The sequence below is a fragment of the Bactrocera dorsalis genome, chromosome 1, assembly GCF_023373825.1.
Source record: "Bactrocera dorsalis isolate Fly_Bdor chromosome 1, ASM2337382v1, whole genome shotgun sequence".
NCBI lineage: Eukaryota > Metazoa > Arthropoda > Insecta > Diptera > Tephritidae > Bactrocera > Bactrocera dorsalis.
The window spans coordinates 101,293,022-101,313,916 of record NC_064303.1 but is presented as its reverse complement, the minus strand read 5'-3'; the positions used below and the strand labels follow the sequence as shown (position 1 = coordinate 101,313,916).

Sequence of the window (20,895 nt, the reverse complement as noted above, 5' to 3'; positions counted from 1 at the left end):
TATATACACCCAAATTCGATATTTATAAGTGAAATAGCATGCAACTATTTTTTGCATTTATGATGTAAAATAATGAAAATCTGCTTAAATTTCTTACCACAAATATATAATTAAATTTTTTACTAAAGTTTATTATTAAGCGCTAATTGTGCCCCAAGTGGCTGCATTCTTATTTCCTCACCTAAGAATTATGATGTTTAAAAATTTTTTGTTGTTATGTTTAATTTATTCACAGTTTTTTAAATATTATAATACATACATTCTATTGCAACCCTGTTGCATCCAGTCGTTCTCCAAAACCAATTGGAGTTGCATTATAAGTTTGAGAATCATTGAGTGCTTCGGTTGTGAGCAGATGTGAGTGAATTTTCCGGAAAAATAAAAGTACGAACAAAATATTTGGGTGTGCAAAATTTTCTAGTAAAAGTAATCAAAATTTCTGAAACCGGTGGAAATTGGAATGTGAGTTTCTATTCAAACTGCTAAGGAGCATAATGAAGTGAATATTCTGGAAACACATACGCGCTTCGAACAGAAATGATAAAAACCCAGCGGGCATAAATAAAAACGAAGAAGAATATACGAATGACTTGTGCGTGTAGTTTCAAAAAATTCCATTAGCTTCAATTTTCATTGTTTATATGAAATGATGGCTTAAATTTTCAGTAGAGAAATGAAAACTGTGACAGCAAATAGAGTAAAAAATAATTAAAAACAACGGAAAGAATTAATTTTGTAAGTTGCAATAAAATTAAATCAACTAATTGCAAGCAGAAAATATCTGTTTCACTCAAAAGAAGTGATTGTGTGATATCCAAACAAAGAAAAACTAGCTACATCATAGACTCCACAAAGCGAAAAATTGACGAAGAGAACAAAAAAATTAACTAGAATAAAAAAAATCGCCGGTTAACAATTCGTTTACGCATGCAGTCTCCTTGTTATAGAATTAATGATAAAAAGCTAAATATTACTTATAAAATGATCAAAAGCCTAGCGTCATTACGAATTAAATTCGTTTTATAAAAATTCTAAATCTTATACTAATTACTGTTAATATTATCTAATTTTTATATAAATTACTACTGTGTAACAGTTCCTTTCTTTTGATAACATACTAAAGCCTTATACAAATTCTTCGTGCATGCTTCCGGAATTGTTGCTACGCCTACATTTATTCCTTGATGACTTACTGAAATCAAAGAACGAACTTGTGCAGATTGTCACCGATTTTACATTATTCTCCTTCGATCATCTACATCTGATAAAACTCATAGCTAAAATGTCGACGGCATTTCTTACCGCCATAGCGGTCATAATGTGCATCCTGTTTCGTATACTAAACGTTAACAGTCAGCCGCTAAAACCAAGCGTTTGGTGTTTGGATCAACAGTTTCTGGATTGTATCTATAAAATTGCACCAGTATTAAGAGAACCGTAAGTACGCAGTCATTGTGCAATATTCCTAAAACATTTTTATGTGTATTGTAAGTACATACTACCTAAACAAAATACGTAATTGACTACGAACGGGAATTTTACTTATATTATTTAAGTTATCAAAGAGGCCTCTTTAAAAGATAACATATATTAAAATTTATTACACTTCACTGAGTTTATTATTCACGATGGATTAAACAATTCGATTTTCTAAGAATATATAATGACAGGCAAACTATAAATCAATGCCTTAGATTGCCTTTATCTGACTCAGCTGTTCGAAAATTTCTTTACAGTTTTATTGGTCTGGTTTGGTTTTCTAATACTGGTAGACATGCTTGTTTATATTTTTTTTTGCATGAAACTAGACCTATAAACATTATAGCGTTTGATTTTCTAGCTTTCAAATGAAGCTAACTTACTACTTACTAACAGCTGGCCGTCGTGTGATAACATATCTAGAAACTTATGCCGACATAAGCATTTATTTTATTTATCTGATGTAGATAAAGTTATAAGTACATATTTGTAAACGTATATAATTTCGGAGTTAAATAATAATAAATAAATATTTAGGAAGTATGGTACCTGTTTGTAATTGTAACCATTATACGTTTATGTATGTAGGTACACGTGTACATATGTATATGTGTAACGTTTACATAATTCTTATGCAAAACACGCACTTTCCATATGGAGTTTTAAAATTCTGACTAAGTTAGACACCTGCCTGGAAAAATATTAATATTTTGTGTACTCTATCAGCAAATTATAATATTTATGTATGTGAATAAATTTAAAATATTCAAAGACAAACTCTTGTAGGTGTATTAAAAAAGGAAATAAATCTATAGTGGTGTAAAAATATGTAATAATTTTCCACCATCTTTGTCCATCAAAGATATTTGTTATGCTAATCAGTTTAGCCCAAAGTAAATAAAAAGCAGCAGTGTCTTTAGTTCCATATTCTAGTACAGAACATAAATATTATTTTGAATATTTGTATGTATTTATGTACATACGGTGGAAGTACAAAAAAAATACTTGCTGAGTTGATAAGCCAATTTTGGTCAAAAGATCATAAATTTTGTTAAACGAAGTCTGTATGAATATTAAAAATGTTTACATACATACATACATATATACATCCTCAAATAAATTTAATGTTTACAAACCGTCTTGTGTTTCAACTGATATGTTTCCGCTATTCAGTTTTGCTTAATAAAACGGAAACATTAAGAAGCTGGCGAATTTCTCTCTTATCATTTTTATTAGCAATTTAATTATGCTATTTTAAACCCACTAAAATCTATTCATTTCGTTTGCAATAAATATATTATTTTGAACATGGTACCATTCGAACTTTCTTATTTATAAAAATTATCAAATCAAATGCAATGATATCATAAATGACATTTCTAAAATTTAAAATCTGTTGTAGTCGTCTTCAATAAACCAGAATTACAGGCTTTATAGCTGCCAGCGGAATAAATGTATGTACATATATAACATAATATGTGTTTTGTGACTTGTTTGCCAAAAGAGTCGAAAAAGTTTGCGCAAATAAAAAAATCATAGAGAACAATGCGTTATTGCTCGTTTTTGAAGAGATCTTATGAATATGTTTGACAACAATTCTCACATGAACATGTTAGTATGTATGCACGCCAGCGTGTCTGCTTCAAAACCTGTGATTGATTAGCAAAACAAACAAAACTATTTTAAACGGAGCACATTTTGTATTTTAATTGTTATTGCGAATAGACATTGTTGATCGCATGTATAAAATGCATGAAAATATGTACATGTATATGTATACATACATACATACATACATGTACATGACATAATACTTTAAACGCCGGCAAAACAAATCGTCAGTGGCATATGCATGAGCTCATATACAAGTTTTTTTTTGTATACATATGTGGACGGACGTACATGTATACATATGTATATATTCATATGTAAGCTCACACGTCCACTCAAAACAAATCGAAAAGCTGATTTTTATTTAATAACAAAAACTTGCGTAACAGCAACACAACATTTGCTGCCACTGGTGGCTATATTTGCAAACACTAACGAATGTTTTGGTTGAGAATTCATCAAAAATTCGGTTTATGAGTATTCACGAAAACTAGTTTATGGTTTTATAGCTTTCAAAGATTCATAAAATTTAGCAAATATAAATCAATTTTATTTTCTATTTGAAAAATTGTGTATTGTTCTTAGTATGACTCATCCACCCACCAGCTTACTACTATTCATTACTATGTGCATAGTGTCCAGATCTATGCATTTATGTGTGTACCAAAATATATCTCTTTTAGGTTTATACATTTTTTAACATCTTTTCCTTAATTTAGACTTAACAAAGTGCATATATGTAAGAATAATGATTATTTCTTCTATTTTGTTACAATAACAGTAGAGCAACGTTCAAAGTAATGCAATTGGATTACCATATCTTTTTCGTATACCTTTGTATTTCTGTGACTCATTTAAATGTGTGGGATTTTTGTACTATCAGCTATTTTTTTACTGCTGGTTTTTTTCACAATATGCATATATCTAGTATTATATATTTTCTTCATGTTGTGAAATAATTTTAGACGAAATTTAATTTAAATAAATGACATTTTTCATACTTACTAAATTTTTATTACCTTATGACTAAGTAATTTACTAATGCTTACTGCAGTATGCAGTTAAATGTTTAACTTTGGTAACCGAGTTCGATTATATAATTTATTTTAAAATTTCTATGACACACTCAACGCTTTTATTTTGTTTGAAGTTCTGAAGATAAGTGCTAATAACTACGTATGTATATAGATACATACATATATAGAATAAGTAAGAAAGGACTAAGTTCGGGTGTAACCGAATGTTTCATAATTTTGCTACTTGGAACGATCAAAGCCGGGAAAGTAAGTTCAGATGCATAAAGCTTATAAGCTATTTGAGGTCCAAGGATGCAATGTTATTAGGAAAACATGCCCCCAATTTTATAAAAAAAAACAGATATTGGCCAATATGTGCGGTTTAAAGTTCACTAGAAATTCGGAATCTTTCTATTTGTTATATGGGGACTAAAGAGATTATTGAACCGATTCAACCCATTTTTGACGTAAAGGCATAATTTTATTAGAAAAATGTTCGGTCCAAATTTCTATGATATATCTCACAGTTTAACCGATATTTTTGATTCATTGAGTGATTGATAAACGAGAAATCCACCGCGACCTTAGATCTATTGTGCCCTCTGCTAAATCACAGAGACTCACCTAGCCCCAGCATATTGATAAACTCCAATATTCTGCTGGGAATGCTAGTGAAACGATGTGATCCCTATTTGAAAACATTGATCTAAGGCTCTTAAACCTGTGTCTGCAGACTGCTGTTAATTATTAGGTGTTCTGGCGTTTCAGGTTTCCTGTCGCAGAACCGACAATTTAGTCAAGAAGCTAGGCCTATGTTGTGTAAATGCTTCTTCAAGTTGCAGTGGCCAGTGTAAAATACGACCAGTAGTCTGACTTTATCCGTAGGGAGGTTGACTATTTAAACCTGCTGAGGTTGTACTCCTCCCCTTAGCAACTTGGCAATGCCTCTCTGTGCCTACTCCTTCTTCCTTGCGAAGCAACTCCTTTATGGTATGGGGATCCATTCCAGTGAACCGATTCCTTCCGACGCTTTTGAGTCTTCTGTGTGCCACTTGATCGTACTATTCATAAGCAGTATCTTGAGAATGGATTCATTTCGTTCAGCCTTGCTGCCAAACTTGAACCTTGAACTTTTAGGTGAAGTTAATCCTTTTAGTAATTTTGTCCCCTGCGAGAATGCCCAATGATATGGTAACATAGCTGAATTTTTACTCAAGTTACAGCAGCCAAACGGACGGACGGACAGACAGTCAACCGAATTTCAACTCTTCTCGTCATCCTGATCATTAATATAAGTATATACATATAACTCTACATCTAACTCGATTACTCGTATATTTAGGTGGTACAAATAACTGTTAGGCGAACAAAACTATTTTACATTGTAGCAACATGTTGCAAGTGTATAAAAATACCAAATGGTTTCATATACCAAAATCCAGTTTGAAAATAAAACATTGCGTTTTTTGTTTTGTTTTGATTTGATATTTCTTGTTTTAGATATTTTAGAAAACTTTCTTTCTTTGTGTCTATGAATGTTTATATCTTTCTTCTATGATAATTGCCAAGCTTTTCGTTTTGTACTTTGGACTCTAGGGCTAGTTTATATACATATGATATCATACATACAAGTATGTATATTTGTTTGGATATGCGGCCTTTCACCATTTGTGATTGTGCAAATACTAAAAATTAGCATGCGAAAGACATGACCGCTGATAAGATATACTATTTATATATACTTGTATGTATGTATTGTTAGTAAAATAATACAAGCAAAGGCACAACTAAGTATAGTAAATACAATGTATATATATATATATATACATACATACATATATACGTTATCTATTCTTGTATGTATGATCTTTTAGGCTTACAATAGTTAACACATAAAGACAATAGGCACACCCATACTCATATATATGCACTTAAATATAAATATATGCACATGTACATATATGTATTCAACTTGTGTCTACGTGGGATGAAAACCTGTTCTTTATTAAAATTTTCATTATCTCAATAATTGTCACTTAACGTACTTTACTACAAAAACAATATAATTATAGGTTACATGCATGAATATTATCTAAAATTACTATAATTTCTATTAAAAAAAGTTTAAAGATGTATACCTATACTACTCAGTAGCGTGTTTTCTTCTAGCGGCAATAATAAGAATACAATTATCTTCCCAAATTATATTCACGCATGGGAATATACCAGCTGATCAAATTTGACCCGGACTAACCAAAAACCATTATTTTCACTTATTTTAATAAACAGTTGTGATATCTGCTTCAATATTGTGCCAAATCAAGCATGTAAGCACTTAATTTAATTCTTGTGGTTGTATTTGCATAATTCTGTCGCATAAAAAATTCGGCTCCGTTCCGGTTTCGTCAATCCAACTGTCGTGGGAAGTATCCATGCACATGTCATAAGGTTCGGCTGGAATGGCCTTCAGTGCATTCAGCGAATGACTTTTTATGACTTCAATGGTCTCATGGGATGTTCTTGGCAACTGATTTTTTAGTTTCAAAAACAGAAAAAAATCACAGGGAGCCAAATTTAGTAAATACGGTGGCTGTTCGATGACCACTACGGCTAATTTTTAGAGCGTTATTCGCTAGATTGTTTGGACAGTTTTGAGATCATATTAATAATCTCATTTCTCGTTATTGTCGTTATCACAGGCGGTTTCGCTCCAAGCAGGTGACTGCAGAAATGATTTCTATGAAAGCATCACAGCAGAAACTGATTGGAGAGGAGTTCAAACTGCTCCTTAGCTGGGAGCATACGAGGTTCACTGTGCAGGTGTTCGATGGTAGAGATCAAGAGGCATCCCGTTGTAGTTCAAAGTGCAGTGTTCTGACATGTCTGTAGCTTCCTCGTCTGCGTTTCACAGCATCCAGGCTTAGTTAAGGACTGGATTGCCTTGTAGTATGTTGCCAACAACGTTTCTTTGTCTTTTCCCCATGTGCTGCCGGCTAGCGATTTGAAGATTTTATTGCGGCTCTGTACTTTGGCAATAATCGCGGTCGTGCTGGGAGTGAAGAAGCACAGGCTGTCGAATGTCACACCTAAAAACTTAGGGATATTGACAGTCAGATAAGGTGATAGGAATTCTCTCTGGTGGTTGTTGGAGTTTTGAGATGTAGAAGTTGAAGGTCTAATAATCTTTTCGGTTTGCGCGGCCCAGTCCGAGTCAAATTTTATCAGAGGTATAATATCTTTTAAGCCATACAAACATTCTTCTGTCGCCTTCATACTAAAATCTAGCTCTGTTTTTAATCTCTTTTCGTGATTCCACAAAGCTACATTAAACTATTAGATTTTCTCCAGCCATGTTTTATAGTAAAATACGTTTTCGTTCAATAATAACTTTAATTATTTTGTGAAATATGATTTTGTGACCTTTTTATTGCGTCATCTAAAGTTCATATTCGAAACTTTTTTTGTAGTTCCGTTTATATTTGATATTCAACATTTAATCTACGGTATTTAAGTCACTATGTGATTTCTTATGATTTCTTCTAACATATGTACTATATGTATGTAAGTTCTAATATTATGTCCCCTGGTGTGGATGTTTATATAGTATGTACATCTGTATTAGCTTTATTTGTGTTTTTTTAAGACAATTAGATTTTGAATAGGTTAATGATTTTGAGATTTTTCAATGTTGGAATAACATATACAGAAATTGACAGAATATTTATATCATATACACAACTAAAGCCCTGAAGACCGAGAAATTTCTACTTTAATTTTAACAATTTTTTGTTTTTGCGTACTTTCGGAAAATGATCTTGAATAATAATATCTAACTGCTCCTTCAGATATCGAATGAAATACACATTATTTTCTAATCAAGAAGAAGCTCATTTGTGGGAACCACCGATACCGGACTTACGTTTCGACGACAGTCTGAGTTAAGTAACCGAAACGGACCCACTGAAGAAATTGTTTAGATCGGACAACTATAGCATTTTGATGTCATACAAAGTGACCCATCAAAATCAGGATAAAGATATTTTTACAACCTTTATGCTATAGAAAATACACCTCTAAAGGGTATTAAAGCTCCGGTTAACTTTTTCTTGCTTTATTTATTCTTTCTTTTGTAGACTAAACTTTCACAATATTAAGCCAAAGCAAATGTTTAGAATGTGAGCTTATAGTTTATATGATTCCCCCTTGCTTCTACTCGCCATCTGTGGAATGATGTCCTATACATTGGATAGATAGGTTTCGTAGAAACTTGGCCAGCGCTCAGCTACCATCAGTTCATGCGCTGACGCTTTTCGTCCAAGATCCATCTTAAGAGTTCCAGTGAGCTCTTTGTTCTTAGTAAGTCTAGCCTCACCCTAGTTGTGGGAGTTTTAACAGCTTTCAAAAGCTATATGAAAGAAGATGAGGTGCAAACAGTTCAGTATTTCCTTCCTAATTGTCTCTCGTTTGCGAGATCGTTAAACGTCTGACCAAATTTGTATTAGCTTTGCTGACTTATACGAGTAACTCGTAACTTTGAATACAGGGCTTATATTTTTATGGCTCCACGAATGCATATAGAAGTACAAGGGCGGTCTCTGGATTATCCATCAAACCTTACCTAACTCAACTTTTGCTTCTAGTTCATGTGAGCAGCGACCACAAGCTTCAAAATGCCCATTAAATTCGAAATTTATTTCAAATCTATGTAGCCTTTGATCCACTTCAGTTAGTGGCGTAACAGCAACCATTTCCATTCCACTACATTATATCACTAATGGCAATTGTGGAAGTGGATTACACTCTATCGCATCCTTTGACAGTACATTTCAGTAGTTTAGATGCAGCTACGAGCTTCAAGGTCAGCAACAAGGATGCGCACAAATATCGCAAATTATATAATTCAATACCATGACTCTTAAGTGTATTGCACAAGGTTCAAGTTCAACGCTACAGCCAAATTGCAAGTGTTTCGTTTTAAAACAACAAGTGTAGAGAGAGGAGCCATTCAAGCAAAAAACAAAATGAATGCGTGAAGTTTTAATGGCACAATTCAACAGCAATAAGATAATTTAAACGCTGAGGTCGCAAGGGAAGTAGGCGAGTGGCAAAAAATGGTAATAATTCTATAAACGCATTACGACAAATGGATATACACATATATTCACTTCTACTATAGGGTTGTCCATTTCGAAATTCCATACTTTTTTTTAAAGAAAAAACGTAGGGACTTCCAATTTAATAGGGATTGTTTGTTATCATTCAAAGGGACATTCTTTTGCATTATTTTTCGAAGATAATCTTTAAAATGTTGGCCGCGGCTAAGTCTCAGATGGTCCATCCGTTGCGCCCAATTTCCGATGACTCGTTCGCTCATTTCGTCTGGTAACTGGTGAATGACACACGTGATGTTTTGCTCGAAGGTTTGAATCGAAACGGGATTTCCCGCATAGACTTATACTTTACATATCCCCACAGGAAAAAGCCAACGGTGTTATATCACACGCTCTTGTTGTCCAATCGACTGGTCCAAAACGTGAAATTATCTGCTCACCAGAGTGTTCTTTCAATAAATCCATTGATTGATGCGATGTGTGGGAAGTGGCGACGTCTTGTTGAAACCAAATGTCGGCAAAATCACGAGCTTCAATTTCGGATATCAAATAGTCGATTATCATGCCGCGATAATGGTCACCATTGTCGGTTACGTCCTCACCGACATCATTTTTGAAGAATTATGGAACGATGATTCTACTGGCCCTCAAATCACACCAAACCGTTGTTTTTTCTGGATGAAATGACACTTCTTGAATCCCTTCAGGTTGCTCTTCGTTCCAAATGCGACAATTTTGCTTGTTTACATAGTCATTAAGCCAGAAATGCGCCTCATCGCTAAAGCTCGCATACGTCGGATCTTCTTAGAACTTTTCAAGAGCCTATAGCGCAGAGCGATGTCGCTTGCGAAGGTCGAACGGTTTCAGTTCTTGCACAAGCTGTATTTGGTACGCTTTCAATCTAGGATCTCGCTGTAAAATGCGCTAAGTCGTTCCATACGTCAATCCGAGTTACTGCGAACGGCGCCGAATCGACTTTCCACGGTTTTGTACACTCTCAGCTACGGCTGCTATATTTTCTTCACTGCTTACTGGACGTAGTCTATTCGGTCGAATATTATCGAATAATGATGCTGGGTCTCAAGATGGGTGATGGTGTTGCGAATGGTACGCTCAGAAGACCGATTATGTTGACCATAAGTCGAGCGAAGCGCATTAACGTGAATTTTCGTAATTTAGTCGAACGTTTTGCAAACGTTGTTCAGGCGTAAGTTTTTCCATGATGAAATGTTAAACAATACTGAACAAAAATAACATGACAGCTTGACACGACTCAGGCGTGATCTTTCAAAAACAGGCTATTGAAAAAAGTACCTTTACTTGGATCACCCGTTATATACAAAGCTTAAATATTGCACATTATTTCAACATGCGTGTCGCGTTATTGCTTCGTGCTAAATCGGGTGGGATGTGCTGAAGACCTTCAAATAAACAATGTTCTTTAGAGCAAACCCACGCAAAGCAATCATTTATTTAACTCTGTATATGTATTTTTTCATCTCGAAAGAATATTTTAATGCTGTGAGAATATTTTTAGAGGAAAAGTACTTTTCTCGGAATAATATTTTAATTCTGTGGCATATTTTAAGAATAAAATCACAGTCTCCAATTGAAACTAAAAATAATCTAGTATTTAATGAACCAAGCACATGTCTGCACAAATATCCATCACATGTTGATTATTATCGCCCCTTTGGACAAGATCAGCACTCGTGTATAGCCGGAAAGTAATTTGCCACAGCGATGTCCACCAACAATTGCACTGCATTAACTCATTACATACCTACAAACATATTTGTAAGTATAGTGTAAGTGAAAATGACCGTAAATTGAATAAATTTGTGGAGGTCATGCTACAAGTCAGTAAATTCAACGTGATTCGACCGCCGCAAGAAGGCAAAGAGAGCAAGCAATTTTGAATGTCACGTTTTACCACTGATAGTAGTAGTTTTCAAAATGCAAATTGTATATGCCTGTTCGTATATGCTTTCTTAAGGGGGGCAGGGTAACAAATCTTCTTAACTTTCATTGAAAAATATATTTATTTCTTTAATGCTTCTGATGGAATGCCCTTCACAAATAAAAAATTTTCCATACAAGAACCGCGATCGGTCAGTTTGTATGACAACTATATGCTATAGTGGTCCGATCTGAATAATTTCTTCGTAGATTGCCCTATTGCCAACAAATATATGAACGAATCGCGTACCGGTATCTTGAAAAATAATCCCTACCAAATTTGATGAAGTTACATTGTAAAATTTTTCCTAGAAGGTCTTGAGTTTGATCGACAAGTTTAGTATATAACAGCTATACGCTATAATAGTCCAATCTGAACAATTTCTTCGGAGTTAACTTGCTTGGATGCTTTATGTTTTTAGCTTAGTTTCCGACAAATGACCAGCTTCTTGGGAAGGAAGGAATGTATGCCAAATTTCAGATCAATATCTCAAAACCTGAAGGACTGGAACGCGTACATACATAAAGACTGACCGCCGGATATGGCTAAATCGACCCAGCTCGTTACGCTTCTGGGTGTAAGAAACTTCGTGACAAACTTAACATACCCAACCCTTCTAAAAATCAATACTTTTAAAATATACTCGACACTTTCTAATATAAAAGAAATTAAACACTTTTTGTAATATGCCGGTACCTGCGTCGTTAAAATAAATTAATCGTGGTTATTAAAGTTTTTCATAGCTATCATGGGAATAAAGTCAGGTCAAAACGGCTGCATTCTCGAAAGTGTATCATTAACTATGAATTAACTTGCTGACCTTTGAGTAACATGTCGAACATATGGATTTGAATCCCACGACTTTTAGCCAGCAGCTAATGTGTGCTGATGTAAAACAGTTCTCTCCAAACAAATTTAATTTCTGTAGCTATTATTTTCGAAAGCACCTGCTTACTTAGAAAATAACTATAATTTTCTTTGTTTATTTTACAGTTATGTTCCCACGCGCCTCTGGGGTTTTAGTGGTCACGTACAAACGGTGCTGCATAGCATAGTAGGCCGTGTGAAATGTCCTTGGCCATTGGGCGAACGTGTATATCTCTTGCTCCAGGATGGCTCTACACTCACCTATGATCTTTATCAACCGATAAACGAAGCAGAGGGTAAAAACCAAATACTTTATATGAAACAAAATTTTTTAAGTTTTTTGTTGTTACAGATGATGTCACCATCGCTATTTGTCCAGGTATTGGCAATACCTCGGAGAGTGTGTATATACGCACATTCGTACACTACTCACAAATGCATGGCTACAGATGTGCCGTACTTAACCACATCGGTGCACTAAATAGTGTACAAGTCACATCTACGCGCATCTTCAGTTATGGTAGGTGCATAATTTCAGGTGTTCCCCATGCTTAATAATTAATTTCATTCACTTTTAAGGTCACACGGACGACTTTTCCGATATGGTTAATAATTTACATAAGAAATATCCAAATAGCCGTATTGTGGCTGTCGGTTTCAGTTTAGGTGGCAATCTTGTGACTAAATATATGGGAGAATCAGCAAAGTCAAAACCGAACACCATACTTGGTGGCATATCGATTTGTCAGGGGTACAACGCAGAGGAGTAAGTATGACAATCTATTTGGCATAAGAGCGACAGGAGACCGCGCGTTCTTGCTGTCTATATACATATGTACTGCTATGCCTGTAGATCAATTGTTTCATGTAATTTGAAAATTAATAGCAATAAATTGACGATTCTCATTTGCAGAGGTACGAAGTGGCTTTTGAATTGGCAAAATTTCCGTCGCTTCTATCTGTATGTGATGACAGAGAATGTGAAGAGTATCATACTCAAGCATCGTCATGTTTTGCTGTCGGACGAGGTGAAAGCACGTCACAATCTAAATGAACGTGAGATTATCGCTGCCGCTACACTGCCAGAATTAGATGAGGCTTATACACGTCGTGTGCACAATTTCTCCACCACACAGGAGCTATATAAGTGGAGTTCATCACTACACTTTTTGGACAATATCGACAAACCAATGATTTTCATTAATGCTAAAGATGATCCATTAGTGCCAGAGGAGCTTCTGCCACCTATTAAAGAATTCGCATGTGAGTATTAGAGATTAATTAAATTTATTCTAATGAAGCATCGATAGAAGAGACTGTAGGAACATGTTCGGAATACGAACTGGTCACTGTCAGGTTGCTGCATACGTGCGTAGAATTGGGCTGACAGATAGAGAAGATTGTAGGAAATGTTTAGAAGAGGGACCAGAGAAACAATGGAGTATCTCTTGTGCCCTTGCCCGCATTGGCAAGTCTACGCTTTAAGCATCTAGGATCCCCACAGTATTATACCCTGGGGGAGGCAGTGAGCCCGCAGAGTCTGTTAAAATTCGCGTCAAGTGCAGGTATCCTTAAAAATGACTACTTCTCTTGGACCTAGGAATTGAATTCCATCTGGTATCGCAAAGGACCAAAACTGGTCTATGCATGGCTTACTAGCCTACCAGTTTCACCTAACCTATTATTATTACTATGTTCGTACGCTTAAAAGGCGCTGGTCGACGACAGCTCATGTACGACTGAGAGATCCTTTGGGCCTGGACGAAAACACAGGAGATCTGATGAATTACTTGCCCTTAGCAAACTTCTTATCGAAATCTTACTGTACAATAGGAATGCGGTAGGGCTAAAAATCTTAAGAACGGCAGTTGTCAAAATTGTATAGAGGCTGGTGAGAGGGAACATCCAGGCACTTTCTCCTCCATTGTCCAGTCTTTGCATTACTAAGTCCTTACCTTCGATAAACCAGAAGATAAAACTGAAACTCCCATTAGCCATCTCAACAAATTTGTCATAGGCTCAAAGTGCTTTTTTCGATTTGTAAGGGTCTTATGATCTATTATATAGAAGTTTTAGGCACCACAATTACCACAATTATGAGTTGTTCAAGTGAGACCCCTATTAGGATCGACCTCGTAACTCTTAAACTAAGCTAACATTATTGTACAAGTAAACATAAAAGGCAGAACAAATAAATATATTTGTTCTTGTACTCCAAAAACACTAGATGTTAGTGCAGATACATATTAGAAAATATTTGTTCCTTTTTCTTCTTATATGAAACACCCTGTACATTTTATTTATAGTCTTCTTTGCCATTAGTTTTGGTACGGTTTGTATAACAGTTTGCGCAGACAACGGTAAAAAGCAGTCGTGGCCGAGCGGTTAAGGCGTCTGACTAGAAATCAGATTCCCTCTGGGAGCGTAGGTTCGAATCCTACCGACTGCGAAGAGCCTCAAATTTTTTTTTTAACTTTTTTTATTAGACTTTAATAAATATTTATATGTATGCATATTTTTTCAATATTTAATCATTTTACAGCGTCCCGCCCCAATGTGGCATACATTGAATTGGCTCATGGTGGACATTTGGGATTCTATGAAGGCGGTTTAATCTACCCTAACCCAGTTACATGGCTGGATCGCACTGTAGTCGCCATGGTTGGCTCCATAGTAATGCTACATATGGATGCTGTGTCCAGTGCACAAAAAGTTGGTTATGAATAGGTGAAACAACACGTTTCACACGCAAACACATGTGGAAATGGCACTTAAATTAACATACATATATAATGCGAATGAGGAAAGGTCGCAGTACAATTAAGTTCTCTAAGCATATACATACATACATATGTACGTAGGAAAAATGCACAAACCATGAACATTTCCTTTGATAAATTTTGTAAAATTGAAATGCTTACTTTTGTTGAATTTTTAATTCGTATTTGTTCATGCAAACATATGTAAATTCGCCTTCGCATTTACAAAGAAAAATTGAAAAATAATAAAACAATTGTTGTTTTCTGCATTTGTTGTTTTTATATAATTGTGCAAAATTAAACGAACTTAAATGTATTAAAAAATTATTCAAAGACTTTGAATAAAAAAATTCCATTTTTCCTAAATATATTTTTAGGTTAAATTAATTGTATGCATTTGCCAAGCAATTATTTACATATATAAATGTAATCTTCTTTATGCTATTTTGCCTATTTAGAATTTTTCACTTTTATCTTTAAAGCCACTTATATAGATTGTTAACTATTTATTATTTTATATTTACAAATAATAATTTTAGAACTTTTTTGCAACTCATCATATCATAATAGCAACCAAACGGTTATACCATAAATTAGCGCTCAACTTTTTTAATATACCTCTTGTATTACATTTTAAACGTTTTAAATTAGTTGTTACACCGGATTAATAATTTAATATTTAACTTTGATGTTAATATTAAGTTAATTGTTTAAATGAAGACAGTAATTATTACCCAAAATCTAAATTACGTAATAAAAATTAAAACAATTATAACTACCGTTTAAACAAAATTTAACAAAATTCGACTATTTGCTTTCAACTGCATTTTAAAAACCGTTAAATATTTAGTATAGTTATTTGTATTATAAATAGTAACATTCAGGGACCGTAAATAGTGATTATTACTGCGATTTTCAAAAGAAAAAATGAAAAAATTAGAAAATCCCGTCATAAAAAACAAAAAAAAAAAGCAAAAAAATTTCATATTTACCCTTTTTCGACGAGCAAAGCATTTCTATGATTTTTGATTAATTTCGGATTTTTATAATTTTCCCCATCGATAATGATTAGTTTTTATAATAATACATATATAATTATTATATATGAGAAAAAAAAAATAAAAAAATCGCAAATAAAAATTATTAAAAAAAATAAATAAATAAAACAGAAAAAAATATATAAAATATATAGTCATAAATAAAGATTATTTTTGATTTTAATACATTTTGTTAAAAAAATAATTATTATTTATGATTTTTTTTTGCTGAAAAATTATGATTATTTATGATTTATTATAAAATTATTCATTATAAAATTAAAAATAATTTATTAGAAAATTAAAAATGATTTATTTTAAAATTAAGAGGTTTTACTTGGGTTTCACAGCATTAAAAAATTATTCAATTCTATAACATCTTTGTAATATTGCCTTAAATTCTCACGTTGATCTGAGTAATAGTTTTCGTCGCTCGTGATTAGCTATGTAGTCTCTTAAAGCTTTGAACGCGTTTGTCTCGAAACTGTGTCGGTTGTCAAGAGATCTCACGAATTACTCAGCTCATCTTAATGACATTTTACACAGATCTTGGAGATATTTTTACAGGGACTTGAACAAAGGATTATTTTTAGGTCAATTACAGCTATTAAAAAAAATCTCGAGAAATTTTCTGTAAAAGATAGCATTTTTTTTAATATTTTTCCTTCTATTTAAAAAAAAAAATGTCGAGAAATTTTCAGAAAAATTTGCATTTATTATGATTTTCTTTGGGTCAATTACAACTATTAAAAAAAAATGTCGAGAAAATTCATCATCTAATATCATTTTATCATCTAATACCTAGCTTATGGTTTTAACTAAAACACGTAAAATATGTAACTTTGAAATAATAAGGAGTTTGAATAAAATATTTCATTCTTTATATATAAAAATTTTTTTTTGAAAATATACCGTTTTTTGTTCGACGAAACCCATGTAATTCCTTAATCAAAATTAATCATTATCGCTGAAGAAAGGCGCAAAACCCAATATACAATCATTATTTCGTGATTAAAAAAAAAAAACTTATAATGATTACGGTCTCTGGCAATTTTGCCGTTAAAGTCCAGCAAATAAGAGTAAAAAAATATTTTTTTTGAAAGAACTTTCTTATGAAAATTACAACTGAAATTTGTACTTAAGTTCTTTTTTGAAATGTGATGAAAATAAAAGAAGCTTTTTTTAATTTAAATGTTTGATAATATTTTTAGTTTTAATATTTTTAATTTTAATTTAAATATGTGTTAAGATTTTAATTCTAATTTAAATATAACTTTACACTTTTTAAATACTTAGTCACAACAACACTTGCAGAAAAAGTTTGCACTCATTTAAAAAGTAAAAAGTTCAATATTAGCATTGTCATTTATTGTAAAAAAAAAACGAAAAAACCAACCCAACAATAAACGTAACAAAGTATTTTGCAAAGGCCTTATTTTGATAAGTAGCATAAAATTGTTCTTTTTCAAATGACATTTTTTTAGACACTTTGTGATTTTATAACTCTTTTTTATTAAGGTAAAACACATAAACATAGCTATGTAATATATGTATATTTTAATAACCTCAAAAATTTTTTAAATATTTTTTCAAAACAATACAAAATGTTGTAAAATTAAAACAGTAAAGTACTGAAGACAACTAAAAAAACTAAAAATATTGGCCTTGAACTCAATCTGCAGTCACAGAATCTGGCGACAACCAAATAACTTTACCACCGGCTCAAAGTTTGCGAAAGCAGCCGAAAATGTTCACCCTTAAAAGCCGTATTAAGCTAGAACTTTGATAAATGTCTTGTTATATTGCTTAAAAAATAAAAAATATTGAAATATTCATAACAACATGCGTGTGTTCAATGCCGCTATAAACAGAAAGAATAGATACTAAAACCGAAAGTTGCTTGTAAAAGTATTGCAGAAATATATGATAAGATATAAAATTAAAAACTTTCAATTATCTCTAAATGATTTAATGTTTGTGTATGTAATTCGACGAGAATAAACAATAAAATAAAAAATAAACAAAAATAATTATATAATAAAGAAAATTATGAGAAAACTTAAAGTTAATATTGGGTCTAATCATTGAAACTGTAACGGAAACCAAATTTTCGATGAAGTTGTACTCATCGATTCGATAAAATACATTTCAGGGCTAATAGATGGCGCTAATTTCGAAATCAACCATCAATCGAAGTCGCAAAGTCGAGAATATTTGTCGAAATCTATCCGTTGATCATGCTTTTATATTATCGGTTAAAAACGGGTTATTTACCGGTTTGTGCCGATTTGAAGTTTGCAAGCCACACCAAATTTCTGAAACGACCCCTGTTCAGTTTGTCTTTAGACAGTAGCTTTCAAGTCCACTCGAAAAGGAGGTCAGCAGTAGACATACATACATACATCTCAAGAGTTTAATTTGCCAACGCACATAATGCTAACAAGGCTTGTATCTGAAACATTCCACAGCTTTTTAGGGCTATTATATACATAATGAATCTTAATACTAATATAATTGTCTGTGGAACTCAAAGAAGTGAGTGAGTGGAGTTTAGATATATTAAAGTACTAAAATATATTATCACGTAAGAGACAAAACGTATTCGCTAATGTTTAATGATATTTTAAATTTATTTGATTTGAAAATGGAATTAAATTTTACTAACGCTGAACTAGTGCAAAGGGCACAACCGACAACCATGCAGTCGTGGCCGAGCGGTTAAGGCGTCTGACTAGAAATCAGATTCCCTCTGGGAGCGTAGGTTCGAATCCTACCGACTGCGAAGACCTTGCAATTTTTTTTTATACCTTTTGTTAAATATTGTATGTATGCGTATTTTTTCAAATATTTTATTACCTTACAGCGTTTTATTATACTCTTGCAATCAGTTGCTACAGACTATTATAGTTTTCTTCTTCTAACGGTTGTACGTATCACCTAAAACAAAGCGAGATAGATATAGGGTTATATATGTATATAAATGATCAGGAAGACGAAAAAAGTTGAAATCCGGTTGACTGTCTGTTTGTCGGTCCGTCCAAACTGTAACTTGAGTAAAAATTGAGATACCTTGATGAAACTTGTTATACAGGTTCCTTAGTACAAAAATATTCGAGCTCGCAGATAGGGGTAATAGGACCACTGCCACGCCCACAAATCGCCATTAACCGAAAACATGTAAAGTGCCATAACTAAGCACTAAATAATTTGGTACAGAGGACCGCAGTAGCAAGGGGCACTCGCTGGCGAAATTTTTAAAGAAGGTGGGAGTGGTCCCGCCCTCTAACAAGTTTAATGTACATAAACCACTAAGCTAAAACAATCGAATTTGCTGAGCCCACGTCATATTAGATCTTCTACCGACAGTGTGAAAATAACATTACTGGTAAAAACTACTAAAAGGGCGATAAATCTATAACTAAATACGCCAGAAACATTAAATTTTACCACCGAGATGGAATAAGAGATCTTTATCGGAGCCGGAGTAAAAATTGGACGAGGGGCGTGGCACCGCCCAATTTTTGGTGACATCCCATATCTCGGGACCCGACAAACCGATTTCGACAGAATTTGGTATGTGGGAGTCTTCATACGAGCACATTCTACTCGCCTACTTCCTATATTCCCAGTTTCCAGTACACAAATTAGGAAGCAATTAATATAATGGGATAAAACCTTGCATTAGTAATTCCTTCAAGGTATGCCACCTTATGACCAAAAATTGCATAAACCAACCAAAACCATTCAAGACCCTAGGTACCGAATATTTAAACCCCTGTAGCTATAGCTTACTTTTGATCGAAAATGCCGGTCAATGTGTGATATATATAACTGAAATTAAGAGATAATCCTTCTCTTATGATGGTATGTCTGTATGTGAAAAAATTGAACCGCACCTGTACTTCCTTTAGCTCCCATACATATATCTAATATAAAGATTTTCGAACTTCCAGGTGACTTTGTTCCGCATATACATACATATAAGCCAATATTTGAGTTATTCCAATGAAAATAAGAATTAATTTAAAATAAAAAAAAAACAAAATATTTTGTTAACTAATGGATAAAGATCATTACTGAATGGAACAATCAAATTAAATTATAAAATTGTGACAGACTTCGAATTAAACAGACTTTTAGTTAAAGTTTTCGCTATGAATTGGCTCGAAAAAATTAGTTGTAAAAACAAAAAGGTCGTTGTTCATTGACTAGATAATATTGTTTCAAAGAGTTGTGCAAAATTTGAACAAAATCGCTTTATGACTTTTCAAAACAAGTGATTTTCCGCAAATTTCCAACCCACCTAACTTTTTAACCCTGGACGGGCATCGTTATTTTGCTGCTGTTTGCAAAACATGATGACAATCGACTAACAAAGCACATCTGGGTTAAAAGCGCTAATTAGTAAGCAAACTTTTATAATATTAAAACACATGTCACCGTTGTTTTATAGCGCATTATGCAAACGGAAAGAAAAAGCAGTCGTGGCCGAGCGGTTAAGGCGTCTGACTAGAAATCAGATTCCCTCTGGGAGCGTAGGTTCGAATCCTACCGACTGCGAAGACCTCCACATTTTTTTTGTGGTTTTTTATTTTTTTTTGTAGTAAATTGAGATATTACAAGTAAAAAAACCACTAGTTTTTGTGTAGGTTATAGTAATTTAATAAAATTTCGGAATAATCGGAGCTGTCAAAATATGGACATCAAAGACGACACTTGTTGGTGAGAAATGTCAACCTTGTAAGGGTTGATAACTCTACCAAACTGGGCGTTGTGGACACTTCTGAAATTGTTAGTGGACCGATAGTTCATATATTTTTAGACGACTATCAATTTTTGTGATTTTTATTGGCAAATAAAGCAATGTTTCGGTATGAAATATAGCGCCATCTAGCGGTAAGTCTTTGGCAAAGAAATTGAATATGAGATAGTTCACACACAGATGGCCACAAAATAGTTGATACTGGCCACCTTATTTCGCAAGAAAATTGAAAACACACACAGTGACACAGTTTATGTTGTTACAACAACAATAACAGATCAAATAAACTTTAC

At 33.3% G+C, this 20,895-nt stretch overlaps 1 protein-coding gene and 3 non-coding genes across 9 annotated transcripts; all 4 read left to right on the top strand.

The window, feature by feature from the left end:
* The first annotated feature begins 304 nt into the window (after positions 1-304).
* LOC105231121 (abhydrolase domain-containing protein 2) lies at positions 305-15,569 on the top strand. 6 transcript variants are annotated; one of them, XM_049446734.1, is made up of 8 exons: positions 327-462; positions 667-735; positions 1,205-1,437; positions 12,171-12,340; positions 12,397-12,564; positions 12,624-12,810; positions 12,958-13,307; positions 14,587-15,569. In XM_049446734.1, the coding sequence occupies exons 3-8, from the start codon at positions 1,283-1,285 to the stop codon at positions 14,769-14,771; spliced, it is 1,215 nt and encodes a 404-aa protein (XP_049302691.1). In that variant the 5' UTR covers positions 327-462; positions 667-735; positions 1,205-1,282; the 3' UTR covers positions 14,772-15,569. The 6 variants fall into 6 exon arrangements, with proteins under 6 accessions (XP_011210534.1, XP_011210532.1, XP_011210530.1 ...); XM_011212232.3 differs by lacking the exon at positions 667-735 and having other exon boundaries at positions 305-462; XM_011212230.4 differs by lacking the exon at positions 667-735 and having other exon boundaries at positions 311-462; positions 1,124-1,437.
* Positions 14,412-14,493, top strand: Trnas-aga (transfer RNA serine (anticodon AGA)). Its single transcript has one exon. It is a non-coding gene; the product is annotated as a tRNA-Ser (tRNA).
* Positions 15,570-18,540: 2,971 nt separating the features above from the next.
* On the top strand, positions 18,541-18,622 carry Trnas-aga (transfer RNA serine (anticodon AGA)). The gene has a single exon. It is a non-coding gene; the product is annotated as a tRNA-Ser (tRNA).
* Positions 18,623-20,318: 1,696 nt separating this feature from the next.
* Positions 20,319-20,400, top strand: Trnas-aga (transfer RNA serine (anticodon AGA)). Its single transcript has one exon. It is a non-coding gene; the product is annotated as a tRNA-Ser (tRNA).
* The last annotated feature ends 495 nt before the right edge of the window (positions 20,401-20,895 follow it).